The following is a 14,310-nucleotide window of genomic DNA, read 5'->3' on the forward strand; positions in this document are numbered from 1 at the left end:
CGTCTCAGTCACCAGATCTCAACTCAATTGAACACTTATGGGAGATTCTGGAGAGCCGCCTGAGACAGTGTTTTCCACCATAATCAACAATTGGGTTGAGAAATTTCTCATGGAAGAATGGTATCACATCCCTCCAATAGAGTTCCAGACACTTGAAAAATCTATGCCATGGTGCATTGAAGTTGTTCTGGCTTGTGGTGGTCCAATGCCCTATTAAGATACTTCCCACTGGGCACAGACTTCAATTCAATGTTTATTCCACGTTGGTTCAATGTAATTTCATTGAAATGATGTGGAAACAACGTTAATTCAACCAGTGTGTGCCCAGTGGGCTTATGTTGGTGTTCCTTTATTTTGGCAGTTATGTCTGTATGTCTGCATAGATTTTATTCCACTCGTCCGTATCGCCACGTTATGTTCATTAGGTTAGGATTGTCTAAAAATAAGGCTTGAGCATGCATACAGTAGGCTGCATGAATTGCATGCACTGGTTTAGAGTTATAATTCAAACTAATTAAGATTAAGGAATATACTGGGCCTGTGTGTGTGTGTGTGTGTGTGTGTGTGTGTGTGTGTGTGTGTGTGTGTGTGTGTGTGTGTGTGTGTGTGTGTGTGTGTGTGCGCGAGTGTGGTCTTCCAGTTAATATGAGCAGCAGTGAAAGCTCTTGAACACTGTACTCTCTCTCTCTCTGATGTTAAAAAGTGATTACACGCAGAAGCAGTACTTTGTTCTACAAACTGATATGGCAAAAAGTAATCCTATCTGGATCCCACTGACTAAAAAGCCTTGCTTATCATTGACGTGTGAATCCCTGGAGCACAGCTTTCCCAAGACGTATTGAACTTTGCAATCCCTGCATTAGATTACATGAGGGAACTGTCTTCGACTCAATTAGGCATTACTATGTTACCCATGCATGTAAAAAAATCAACTGCATAATACAGCACTTACATATCTGTAATTCTGTCACCCCTCTGAAATTTTGCCAAGTTGTCAAATTGATTTACAATAGCTGTGTTGACAACACTCTCAGAGTGGGGATGCTGAAACCCATCAAAGCTCAAATGGGTGTCAAAGAATAAATCCCAGCCTGTAGGCTACTTTTTTTATATACTAGATGTGCCTTATTATGAATATTAAAAGGTCAAATAGTGCTGGAAAACCTTTATCTGTCTGATGTGGCAGTTGAAAAGACCATACGGTAGGTCACATACTGTATGTGTGAAGAGAGAAAGAAAGTGTCTCTTTAAAGCAAACAACTTGCTGCAGTTAATGTTTTATTAAGTTACAGTTTTAGAAAATTCAACACAAAAGCACAAAACAATGATTCACATGCACAATTTTAGTATACAAGACAAAACAGTTACTTTTCAATATGAAACGCAGTTCTATAGGTCAGTTATCTCATGGAGATCATGGATTAATACATCAGTATTAAAATCAAGGGCCACATGTTGTATAAAATATCAGTAGGTTGTCTTTGTAGGCCATCTTTAAAAATATATATGCAAGCTATTTACATTTGACCAAGCACATTTGTCAGAACTAAAGCGCACTCTTTAAGTAACCAACATCAGTGTTAATCATGTCATGTTGTAAAAATGTAAACTCAAAATGTAAGCTGACCTGATGGCTACAATAATTTTGTTGGATGCATTTTGTAGTAATTCACAAAGTACGATCCCAAAAAAGGTACATTATTTCTCCTATATTTTACAGTCAGCAGGGTGTAACATACATGTATATAGCTATGTAAATTATAGGATAGTCTGGCCAAGTTTGATAAAGGACTTATTTGTAAATCCACATACTCTAGCGCTGTGTGATGTGAAGGTGAACTGGTAAGTATATACTATTCTACTAACCAGCATACAGAAATAATGATCAGGTGATGAGCATAGGAATTAGGAAAAAGGTCTAAGAGTTATACTATTTCAATTAAACACTGTGTTACTGTGTTTTATCCTTGAATTATTTGGACACCGCGCTGTACTTTTTTTTTACAGTAGTATTATTACACAGGCTAAGTCCCCAGACAGTTTGACACCTAAAAAGCCATTGTTCATCATTTGTAGAGAAAGAAAAGGACTGCTATATCAATGTCACTCTTCAGCCTCAGATTAGAGTTTTTTTTTAAAGAGCTGAAGAGTCAAAAATACATTACAAAAAAGGAACATGACAATTTTCCTCTCTTAACCAACTCATGACCTTTAATGAGGAACAAAATGCTGTTCATTTTCATATGAATTTCAGTAAGAGAATTTATAAATGTGCAGCACTTAAAATCCGTTAAAAGTACTCGGAACTAGTAGGGGGATGTTACCTAAAACATCAGTTTGTCACAGTAGCTCTTATAAAAAAAACATGTAATGTATATTACATTGTATTATTAGGATTTTGACTTGTCTCCTCTGGATGAGGTGGACACACAGACAGAGAAAGAGTAGGGGAGGACATCTCAAATAGTAACCAACGAAAAATGTGCAACAGGAAGCCCCAGCATCAGTCAATCAAGCAGCTGAATTGTGACAGCTGCAATAATGGGACAAGGAAATCAATATCCCATTGACTGGGCTGCAGCAGTAATCAATGAGCACAGGCCTTTATGAAACCACTGTAGGAGCAGATAGGACAGGCTGATTGCATCCACTGGTTGGGCTTTACGGGCCTCTGGGGCCTGCACACCTGTTCTGGTGGCTAAGCAGGGACAGAGTCACACAGTTACCTTGGATCACTTCCTTCTGCTTTCATTCGACTTTGCAGATGACGGGAACAGTCCCACAACAACGTGATCAAAGGACAGCCAGCCATAATCAGTAACAAAGTTCAGTGAAGGCACAATTCCTTATAGCAGTAGTCAGTGGCCCCAGAATGACGGCTCATGATGATGGACCCATCGTACAATAACATGAACAGGAAACAGTTTCTCCCTCACCATCAGGCTAGTCACAGTTCTTTAAAAGAGTACTGTAGCAGTTCTCTAGTCTTGTACTTTATACACTCTTAAAAAATAATGTGCTATCTACAACCTAAAATGCTTATTTGGCTGTCCCCATAGGATAACCCTAGGACAACCCTCTGTGTCAAACCCTTTCCACAGAGGGTTGTACATGGAACCCAAAATATTTCTACCTTGAACCAAAAAGGGTTCTCCTATGGGGACTGCCGAAGAACCCTTTTTTCTCAGAGTGAAGTTTGAGAAGGGGACATGACAGCAGCCAACTTGGCTCCATAGACATGGCTCCATAGACATGACATAATTTATTAAGATGCTTTAATAACTGCTAAATTATGCTGCAGATTCAATCTTACATTTATTATGCCCAGGATCTCTCAGGACCATAAAAGTATAGACCCCCCCCAATTCATTTTCCAAAAACTGATCCAGAAAGAGTGGATATGTCCGTCAATTTGTAAGATGTTCCAGTGAAGGCACTCATATATGTCCTATACTTAAACATGTATGATTTATATATATATTTTGCCGACTGATGATCGTAATTCTGAATAATCAGGTCATAAATGATAGACGTATTTAGCATTTAGAGGTAATTTGAATGCAGAAAATTACAAGTGGGATTTGTTTTACACAATAACTCTACATGATTCTGTTCTCGGGAACCTTAACATTTCACTGTGTGCTGAATGCAGAGTGTGATATGCATCAATTATTAAGAGGAGCATGAGATACAGAACAAAATGTCAAGTCCCATCAGCTTGTTGTAAAGAGGGGGCTAAAGCTCAGGAGCCAACAGCTCTGTAAGGTGCCTAATACTATTTCAATTGCAGAGATGAGTGGCTTAGAGGGACAGGTGACCAAACTGGTATTCAGTTAACACAGCTCAAACACAAAGCATACAAGGTAATGGTCGAGCTACAGCCATAAAATCACTTGATCAAATATTATATGATTCAAACAGTTATCATGTAAAACTGGTTTTATCTGCTATAGTGGCCAATTTGACATTAGTTTGGGCATGGTGTCAGTTAGATAATTAGTTGTACGTCTTCAACCTCATAATAATAACCCAAGATGCCATGTACAGTTAGTTATATCAAAGGACGTCCAACCCATATAAACCACAACACATCTCTCCATTGAGCAGCTGACACCACAATTATGTGAACATACCTTCATTAAAACCTCACATTACTTTAAAAACACAAGATAACTAAATATTTTTTTGTCAACTACTTTGGTATGTAAATGGATTTAAGGCATTAGTAATCTTCAAGGATCAGTGTCAAACATATATACAGTTGAAGTCGGAAGTTTACGTACACTTAGGTTGGAGTCATTAAAACTCGTTTTTCAACCACTCCACAAATTTCTTGTTAGCAAACTATAGTTTTGGCAAGTTGGTTAGGACATTACTTTGTGCATGAGACAAGTAATTTCTCCAACAATTGTTTACAGACAGATTATTTCACTTATAAATCACTATATCACAATTCCAGTGGGTTAGAAGTTTACATACACTAAGTTGACTGTGCCTTTAAACAGCTTGGAAAATTCCAGAAAATGATGTCATGGTTTTAGAAGCTTCTGATAGGCTAATTGACATAATTTGAGTCAATTGGAGGTGTACCTTTGGATGTATTTCAAGGTCTACCTTCAAACTCAGTGCCTCTTTGCATGAAATCATGGAAAATCAAAAGAAATCACCCAAGACCTCAGAAAAACATTTGTAGACCTCCACAAGTCTGGTTCATCCTTGGGAGCAATTTCCAAACACTTGAAGGTACCACCTTCATCTGTACAAACAACAGTACGCAAGTATAAACTCCATGGGACCATGCAGCCATCATACCGCTCAGGAAGGAGATGGGTTCTGTCTCCTAGAGATTAACGTGCTTGGTGCGAAAAGTGCGAATCAATCCCAGAACAGCAAAGGACCTTGAAGATGCTGGAGGAAACAGGTTCAAAAGTATTTATATCCACAGTAAAACAAGTCCTATATCGACATAACCTGAAAGGCCGCTCAGCAAGGAAGAAGCCACTGCTCCAAAACCACCATAAAAAAGCCAGACTACGGTTTTCAACTGCACATGGGGACAAAGGTTGGTTGTACTTTTTGGAGAAATGTCCTCTGGTCTGATGAAACAAAAATAGAACTGTTTGGCCATAATGACCATTGTTATGTTTGGAGGAAAAAGGAGAGCCTTGCAAGCCGAAGAATACCATCCCAACCGTGAAGCACGGCAGCCTCGTGTTGTGGGGGTGCTTTGCTGCAGGAGGGACTGGTGCACTTCACAAAATAGATGGCATGATGAGTGTTACGCTCGTCGTTTGAATGAGGAGACCAAGGTGCAACGTGGCAGTCGTACATCATTTCATTTAATAATGAACACCAACAAAACGCAAAATCGAACGTAACGTTCTGCAGGGCTGGACAGCACAATGCAAAAACAAGATCCCACAATCTCAGGTGGGGAAAAGGGCTGCCTAAGTATGATCCCCAATCAGAGACAATGATAAACAGCTGTCTCTGATTGGGAGCCATACTAGGCCACCAAAGAAATATAAACATAGATTTGCCTACCCAAATCACACCCTGACATTAACCAAATAGAGAATAAAACAGAATCTAAGGTCAGGGCGTGACAATGAGGAAGGAAAATTGTCAATATATTGAAGCAACATCTCAAGACATCAGTCAGGAAGTTAAAGCTTGGTCACAAATGGGTCTTCCAAATGGACAATGACCTCAAGCATACTTCCAGTTGTGGCAAAATGGCTTAAGGACAACAAAGTCAAGGTATTGGAGTGGCCATCACAAAGCCCTGACCTCAATCCTATAGAAAATGTGTGGGCAGAACTGAAAAAGTCTGCACGAGCAAGGAGGCCTACAAACCTGACTCAGTTACACCAGCTCTGTCAGGAGGAATGGGCCAAAATTCACCCAATTTATTGTGGGAAGCTTGTGGAAGGCTACCCGAAACATTTGACCCAAGTTAAACAATTTAAAGGCAATGCTACAAAATACTAATTGAGTGTATGTAAACTTGACCTACTGGGAATGTGATGAAAGAAATAAAAGCTGAAAGCAATCATTCTCTCTACTATTATTCTGACATTTCACATTCTTAAAATAAAGTGGTGATCCTAACTGACCTAAAACAGGGAATTTTTACTCAGATTAAATGTCAGGAATTGTGAAAAACTGAGTTTAAATGTATTTAGCTAAGGTGTACGTAAACTTCCGACTTCAACTGTACTTATATAATGTAGACATCAGTACTCCCAAATAGAAGTATATTCCATTGGAAAAAAATATTTCCAAAATGGTTTTACAGCATGACAGCACTTATGACATGAGAGGAAACTGTAAAATATCATGCACACAAATTCATGTTTTCTCCAGAACAATTTATATCCTCAATGCATGGCCCCTTCAAAATTCCTGTTCTGTCCAGCACTGCCACAGAGGTTTGCACCCATGCCAATCTGAATGCAGGAGCAGGCTGCTAGAGGAGAGGGAGAGAGGAGGGCTGGTAGGAGGGCTGTGACGTGTCCAGACATCACCAGGAGGTGTTGAGGAGGAGAGCGCTGATGAGGAATGCAGAGAAATGAGACAGCAATAGTGGATTGAGACTAGACGCTCCCGAGCCTCGTGCGCCCATGCCTGAAACCACAAATCAGCAGTCAGAGAAGCTCTTCAAGAACTGAAAATTCCACTTTTCAAAAAGAGCAAAAAAACGAAAAATCGGGGCAGTTTCTGTCTCTATCTGCTAAATTTGATGACAAGTCGTTGTAAATCAAAGGGCAACTGTGAATTACATAGGGCTTTCCACATCTATTAGTAATTGCTTTCAACCGGATAGGACAAGTACACAGAGATGAGGCTTATATCACATCAGAGAGCAGATCTCTTGAGGGGGGGGGGGGGGGGCATTGTACCATTTTATATGCCGCAGAGCTGGGAAGTCAACAAGGAATAATAACCCAATGGCAGAGATGGATTGCACCACACATGCATTTCTAAAAAGGTTGCATTTCTTGCACCCGAAAGAAGTCTATTACACATGGTTGAAGAGGGATGCAAGAGCCCAAAATAAATGTTCTGTTTGGCTGATTTAATCATCATTAAAGCTTCATCAAGGAACACAGGGAGAGGAGAGGGGAGAGAGAGGAAGTGGCAAACGTACTTAATTTGTGGATGTGGATGGGTTCGCTGCCCACACCTTCACCGCCCTCACTCAGGGCCTTGATCTGGATCAGGTAGTTGTCGTTGGGAGACAGCGTCAGCTCCATCCTGGTTTTGTTTGTTATGATGCTGTTTACGTCATTGTACCGGTGTCTTCTCAACAGCACCTAGAAACGGCAATGCAAAACACACAATCAAAAATGAAAGATTGGCTGAAATGAGCAGTGAGGGAATTTAAACTTGATTTTGCTGATTGGATGATAAAATGGCTCCTAATGCTTGGTGACAGTACAGTGAGGTTTGCTGGTTGGAGCTATGGATGTTTTGTCCCTGTGGAAAACCTTACCAATATGATGGAAAGAGTGCGTTTGAGATGGTCGTGTTGTGCTTGACAAAAGAATAGAGCCACAGTGACATGAGACATACAAGATATCCGATGACCTCTGCCTCTGTCTCCATGGCTATCACAGGACCCCAGTGTAGAGTGAGCAGAGAGCCAATCATGGTCCACTCTACATTCAAAGGAGGCTGGCCTGGTGCTAAGAGAGAGAAGTGATGATGAAAGAGAGAAAAACAGAGAGATGTTCATATAATACTTGTATAGTTTTACAAAATAATGAGTTTCTGTTCCCCCTAAATGTTTAAGTAAAAATGTACACTGCGTGCACAATTATTAGGCAAGTGAGTATTCTGATCTTATCATTGTTTCTATTCACATTTTCGAACTCCAAACCATATAAACTTGAATGCTTATTGGATTTAATCATTTTCAGGTGATATGTATTTGTGTAATGAGGGAGGGTGTGGCGAAAGTGAATAACACCTTATATCAAGGTGTGCATAATTATTAGGCAGCTTCATTATCTCAGGTAAAATGGGCCAAAAAAGAAATTTAACTGACACTGAAAAGCCAAAAATGTAAAATGCCTTTAAGACGGATGCGACACTCTTTAAATAGCTATACTATTGAGGTGTGACCACCGGACATTCAAACGTTTTGTTGCGAATAGTCAACTGGGGCGCAAAAAACGCATGGGGAAGAAAAGGCACAAATTAACTGCAAAAGACTTGAGAAGAATTAAACGTCAAACTACCAGGAACCCATTATCCTCCAGTGCCACCATATTCCAGAACTGCAAGCTACTTGGAGTGTTCAGAAGTACAAGGTGTCAAGTGCTCAGAGACATGGCCAAGGTCAAGAAGACTGAAACAAGACCACCACTGCAAAGAAAGACCTGAAGACAGATTTTTCAAAGGTTTTATCCTAGGATACAATTGTTATCTGGTGATTTTTAAAAACATTTTTTATATTATTATTATTATTATAATTTTTTTTTTTTTGATGAAAGTGACTCTTGATGGACCAAATGGATGGGCCCGTGGCTGGATCAGTAATGAACACAGGGCACCACTTTGAGTCAGGTGCCAGCAAGGTGAAGGAGGGGTACTGGTATGGGCTGCTATCACTGAGGATGAGGTAGTTGGACCTTTTCGGGTTGAAGATGGACTGAAACTCAACTCCTAAACCTACTGCCAGTTTCTTTCGTCAAACAGTGGTACAGGAAGAAGTCCTCAGCATTCTAGAAGGACATGATCTTTATGCAGGACAATGCTCCATCACATGCATCCAAGTACTCCACTGCTTGGCTAGCCAGCAAGGGCCTCAAAGATGCCTGAATAGTGACCTGGCCCCCTTCCTCACCTGACTTAAATCCTATTGAGAACTTGTGGGCCCTTCTCAAACGTGAGATTTACAGTGATGGAAGACAATACACCTTTTTGAACAGCATTTGAGAGGCTGTGGTTGCAAAAATTTATCGTGAACAGATCAAGAAACTGACAGACTCCATGGTTGGAAGGCTCATGGCAGTTATTGAAAATAAGGGTGGCTATATTGGTCACTGAATATTTTTGAAAGGCCAAAAATGTTATATAATTGTCATTTTGTGTTACTTATCTGTTACACTTACTCTAAAAATTGAGAATAAACGAGTTGAGAGAAATTATTTTTGTAATTTAGTTGCCTAATAATTCTGCACACCAATAGTTGCCTAATAATTGTGCACACTTATATATTTCCCTGAGAAAGACAAAACTCACTTTTCCTTTGTTAAAAATTCAGGTTTGAGGTTCAATAACATTTTGGATTGACTGAGAGCATTGTGTTTGTTCAACAATAAAATGAATCCCGAGGAATACAATTTGCCTAATAATTGAGCATGCAGTGTATATACAGTACAATCCCCCAAACAGCTGAAGGAAAATGTACTTACTACGACTGTGATAATTGTAGTTGTCTCACCTAGCTATCTTAAGATGAATGCACTAATTGTAAGTCGTTCTGGATAAGAGCAACTGCTAAATGACTAAAACGTACATGGAAATGAGATTCACTCACCTGGCTTCTTGGTGGTGGCGTTGATGTGTGTAGACTGTGGCCCTGTCCCTGCAGTGTTAAAGGCGCACACAGCTAGATAATACTGTGTGTTAGCGCTCAGTCCAGTCACATTAACCGCTGAGTAGTTTCCAGAGGTTCTCACTTTGCCTACTGTGTCAGGCTTGGTGTCATCTTCCCAGTACACCACCTGTTAACCAATGGAAAGAAAACAACAAGAGATTGAGATATCAGACAAGCAATTTAATTCTAGCCAAAGGGACTTAAAAAAAAAAAAAACATTATTAGAACAGCCTCATCATTCAATCTGTAATGCCATTTGGTGTGCAGTGGAGGACTGGCTTCCCAATCAATGATATATGGGTCTTCAATTTTTGATACCCATAATCTCTAGCCCATGGTCATTCTACAAAGGCACCCAAGAGTAATAAGTAAAATGACAAAGGGCTTGTTTAATACAGTATAGGGATATTCTTGTCACAATAATGTGTTTAAGATCCACTGTTTTTGGTTCAATAAAATGTATTCCCCTTACAAATCTGTATTTTCAATGATAAAAGTACAGTTTCTGTACTTAGAAATTAACACATCCAGCTACAGCATGGAGGAATATCGTATTCTCTTTAACACTAGACAGAGCAATTAATTACTTTCCTTGGGGGGTATTAGCTTTCAATTAACAGTGCAGGTGAAGAGATATTTGATGAAGCAAATGAAATAATCCAATGCTAGCTTAGGGTCATTTTCAATATTCATGTTTCGGGTATTAAGTGACATAAGAGTAAAGTAAATAATTAGAGAGAAAATGTGAAGTCTGCTCTTGGGATAGGCACATCTATACTCCTGGTATTGGCCATGCAACTAAATTAACCTATTAGATACTAATTTTCATGCAAAAAAACTTAACAATATACCATACTGGAGTAAAAAACTAGATCCATACTGTGAGATGGGCATATTATCAGTTTAGACCTATCCTGCCAGTTTGGCTACTAACACAACAATACTAATGCATCTGTCTGTGAAAGGTGTCATCTCTTTCAGAATCCTATGACCTCCACTGTACCCAACCTCTAAGGCTCAAGATGCATACTAACAGCTTACCCCCTTAAAAGCCCCTCTCTCTCCAATCCTGTTTGCTGACCTGATAGCACTATTGTATCAACACAATATAGCCAGTGCCATGGCAACCAAAGGGTTTTGTTCCAGGGGGCAGAGGTGAGCAGGATTGAAAGAGCACTGGGAGAAAAGGAAAAGCTCTTCTTGCGTACTTAAATGGATGGATGAGAGCTTTTCTCAACCGGCTATAAAAGCTGCTGCAGCTAAATGGTGGTGGTCGTTAGACACAGCTGCTCTAAGCAGTGCTGGGACATATACAGTACGTGTAGGAGTCAACATATTAACAAAATGTTGTCAAGGTTACAGAACTCCTCATGATATCTTATACAGTGAGATGTTACAGTACACAGCACCCCAGGGAGATATTTCAAGAACCGTGTGTTCAAATAGAATAAATGAAGCTACTGCTTTACATATAAACACTAGAAATGGCAATGAGTATGTTGTTTCATTGAGGAAATTGAGTGAATCCTACCTCATAACCCAGCACTCTTTCAGGGGTGACGGGGAGGGCTTCCCAGATCACTTCAATTGTAGCTGCAGATACACTCCTGCCCCAAACCCTCTTAGGAGCCTCAATTGGTACTGCAGAAATAAAGAGCTGATGAGGACCCCACAGACTCATTCAACACCATCAAACACACTAATAGGAAGGAGAGGAAAGCAGAGAATAGACCTGTAGATTCACTGGATAGAGGTTTTGCCTCGGCTTGGTTGTTATTGGGATCTGACTTGCATGGCAAATTCAAATAACACAGTACCTCACTGACAGCCCAGTGTAGCAAGTTTCTGCTAGGATTTCCTGTAATCTACCACTGCAATAACTAATATCAAGTTGACACTCCCAGCTTGAGAGTGGGAAAGTGTCTGAACCAACGCATTTCATCTTTACTATAGAAGGTTGTGCCTCCAGAATGAAAAGATTAGGCGCGGTTTCAGCGTGACTTCCACTGGCAGCCATTTCCTTTACCTTCCTCTGCTGAGAACACTGTGGCTATGGAACTGAAGGGGCCCTCCCCACGTTTGTTGTACGCCCCAACCTTCACATCAAACGGCGAGAAAGGCGGGATGGTGTCGTTGCGGAAGATGTATCGGGCCACCCCGGGCGTGGAGATGACCACTCGTGTCCAGGTGATGGCACCCAGCGGCCGGAAGGCGATGATGTAACCGAAGCCCTCTCCATTCTGCAGTTCCTCAGGCACGGGCTGGGAGCGAAACACAAAACTATAGTGATATTAAAACGCATACAGACAAATGCACTGACACCCCTGTGTTTGTCGTCAGGCACCTGCCAAAGAGGTCTTCAACCTTGGTTGCAATGATTAGATGTAGTGTTTACACAAGGGTTCCCCAAATGGCTGTGACTTTATTTGGCCCCCTAGTTCTGAGCAAAAAATTATTATATGTATTTTATTTATAAAAAAGACTAAAAACACCAGCAAATCAGCTCCAAGTGATTTTAATTTAGGAAATCTGTTCCAAAGTATTCCCACGCATAGAGAGATATATGTGATCATATTCAAATCTAAGCAAGCTTTGAAATGATTATGTTTTAGTCAAATATTATATCCGTTTGGGCTTCTTGCTGTCAATTTGCAGTCCACAAATGATTTGTAATGATGTTCAGGCCCCCTGACCATTGGCCGGCGGCTGAATGTAGTTGATGATCCCTGGCTTACACCTACACCACAACCCACAGATGTGCAGAAATCACTGATTGTTTCTTTGAAGCCCACTTCATCCACAATTATGTGCTATTGCAGGGAGAAAAAAATTAAACAATCGCTGTCCATCAGTTGAATCACATTGGAAGGGAGAAATGGCACTCCATGGCCAGCACAGAAGAGAGGGCTGGCTCTAGTGCAGATCATAATATTTCTCCATTCAATTCTGCACAATTAAGCAAAACCATTACCCGGCTATGGAGAGAACAGTAAAACCATTACCCGGCTATGGAGAGAACAGTAAAACCATTACCCGGCTATGGAGAGAACAGTAAAACCATTACCCGGCTACGGAGAGAACAGTGAAACCATTACCCGGCTATGGAGAGAACAGTAAAACCATTACCCGGCTATGGAGAGAACAGTAAAACCATTACCCGGCTACGGAGAGAACAGTGAAACCATTACCCGGCTATGTAGAGAACAGCAAAACCTGACAGATGACTTACCTCCCAAGTTATCACTAATTCAGATTTTGTGCCTCCTCCGCCTCCAACATCAGTGGGAGCTGTATCAGGCACTGTAAGGCAAAGCCCAGAAGAGAGCAATTTTAAGGCTTTTAACATAGCTGAAATACAGGACTATATACCATACGTCTAGTCTCATGACACAGCTTTACAGATTTTCCCAATTGTTTACACACTAAAACTGGCCCATGAGGCACAATGACCCAAACCTTTAACTAATTTAGTTGAACCAGACACCAGATCTGCAATACTACTGGCATATGTTTTGCTTTACACTCAGATTGCAATTCCATAACAAACATTTGGCAAAACACAACACACAATTCTCTACCTTTGGCACAACCTTCACAACTAAAATGTCTTGTGTGCAAATGAAATGCAACACTGTTCAACAAGCTAAGCTCAATTACCAATTGATCCCATCCTCTCTTCAAACACTAATTGCGTAAATGTGTCACTTTGCAATCAGACCTCTGGCATGGATAAAAAGGCCACAGGTGAGTACTCCTGTTTTTGGAGAACAACGGAAGCAAACTTGGCAGAGAGAGGTAGAGGTGGAGGTAGAGGTAGAGGAAGACCAAGAACAAGGAGAGTAATCCCTGAGACGCACTGGAGGCCGGGTGCGTGGGGCTGGCACAGGATATACTGGGCCGTGGAGGCGCACTGGAGGTCTGGAGCGTAGGGCTGGCACAACCCGTCCTGGCTGGATGCTCACTTTAGCCCGGCAAGTGCGGGGCGCTGGCACAGGATGAACTGGGCTGTGAAGGCGCACTGGCGACACAGTGCGTAGAGCTGGCGCAGGATATCCTGGACCGAGGAGGCGTACTGGAGACCAGGAGCGCTGAGCCGGCACAATCCGTCCTGGCTGAATGCCCACTCTAGCACGGCAAATGCGGAGCGCAGGCACAGAGCACACTGGGCTATGAATGCGCACTGGAGATAGAGTGTGCATCACCGCATAACACGGTGCCTGACTGGTCACACGCTCCCCACGGTAAGCACGGGGAGTTGGCTCAGGTCTCAACCCTGACTCCACCAATCTCCCCGTGTGCCCCCCCCCCCCACCAATTTTTTTTTGGAGCTGCCTCTCGGTCTTCCGTTGTTGCCGTGCTAATTCCTCGTAACGTCGCCGTACTGCTCTCGCTGCCTCTATCTCCTCCTTCAGACGGCGATACTCCCCGTCCTGCCTCCAGGGTCCTTTCCCGTCTAGGATTTCTTCCCAGGTCCATTCGTCCTGACCACGCTGCTTGGTCCTTTGGTGGTGGTTAGTTCTGTAACGGCTCTCATCGGAATGAGTGGACCAAAGCGCAGCGTGGAAAGTGTTCATGATTTTTATTGATCAATGAAACACTTGAGCAAAGTAACAAAATGAACCACCGAACAGTTCTGTCAGGTAACAGAAAATAATTAACCACAAAACACAGGTGGGAAAAGGCTGCCTAAGTATGATTCCCAA

The 14,310-nt window shown here is 41.5% G+C and overlaps 1 protein-coding gene across 1 annotated transcript in view; it reads right to left on the reverse strand.

Moving 5' to 3' along the window:
* Positions 1 to 1,261: 1,261 nt before the first annotated feature.
* Positions 1,262 to 14,310, reverse strand: part of LOC106565730 (contactin-3) — a 92,148-nt gene continuing 79,099 nt past the window's right edge. Inside the window, exons 17-23 of the mRNA XM_014133161.3 lie at positions 12,837 to 12,907; positions 11,634 to 11,868; positions 11,139 to 11,248; positions 9,548 to 9,734; positions 7,576 to 7,688; positions 7,151 to 7,316; positions 1,262 to 6,627 (exon numbers count right to left, since the gene is read on the reverse strand). Of these exons, the coding sequence (XP_013988636.1) occupies positions 6,524 to 6,627; positions 7,151 to 7,316; positions 7,576 to 7,688; positions 9,548 to 9,734; positions 11,139 to 11,248; positions 11,634 to 11,868; positions 12,837 to 12,907 (986 nt within the window). The 3' untranslated portion in view covers positions 1,262 to 6,523. The remainder of the gene's footprint in view (positions 6,628 to 7,150; positions 7,317 to 7,575; positions 7,689 to 9,547; positions 9,735 to 11,138; positions 11,249 to 11,633; positions 11,869 to 12,836; positions 12,908 to 14,310) is intronic.

This window comes from Salmo salar, chromosome 12 (genome assembly GCF_965601325.2).
Source record: "Salmo salar chromosome 12, fSalSal1, whole genome shotgun sequence".
In the NCBI taxonomy this organism is placed as follows: Eukaryota; Metazoa; Chordata; class Actinopteri; order Salmoniformes; family Salmonidae; genus Salmo; species Salmo salar.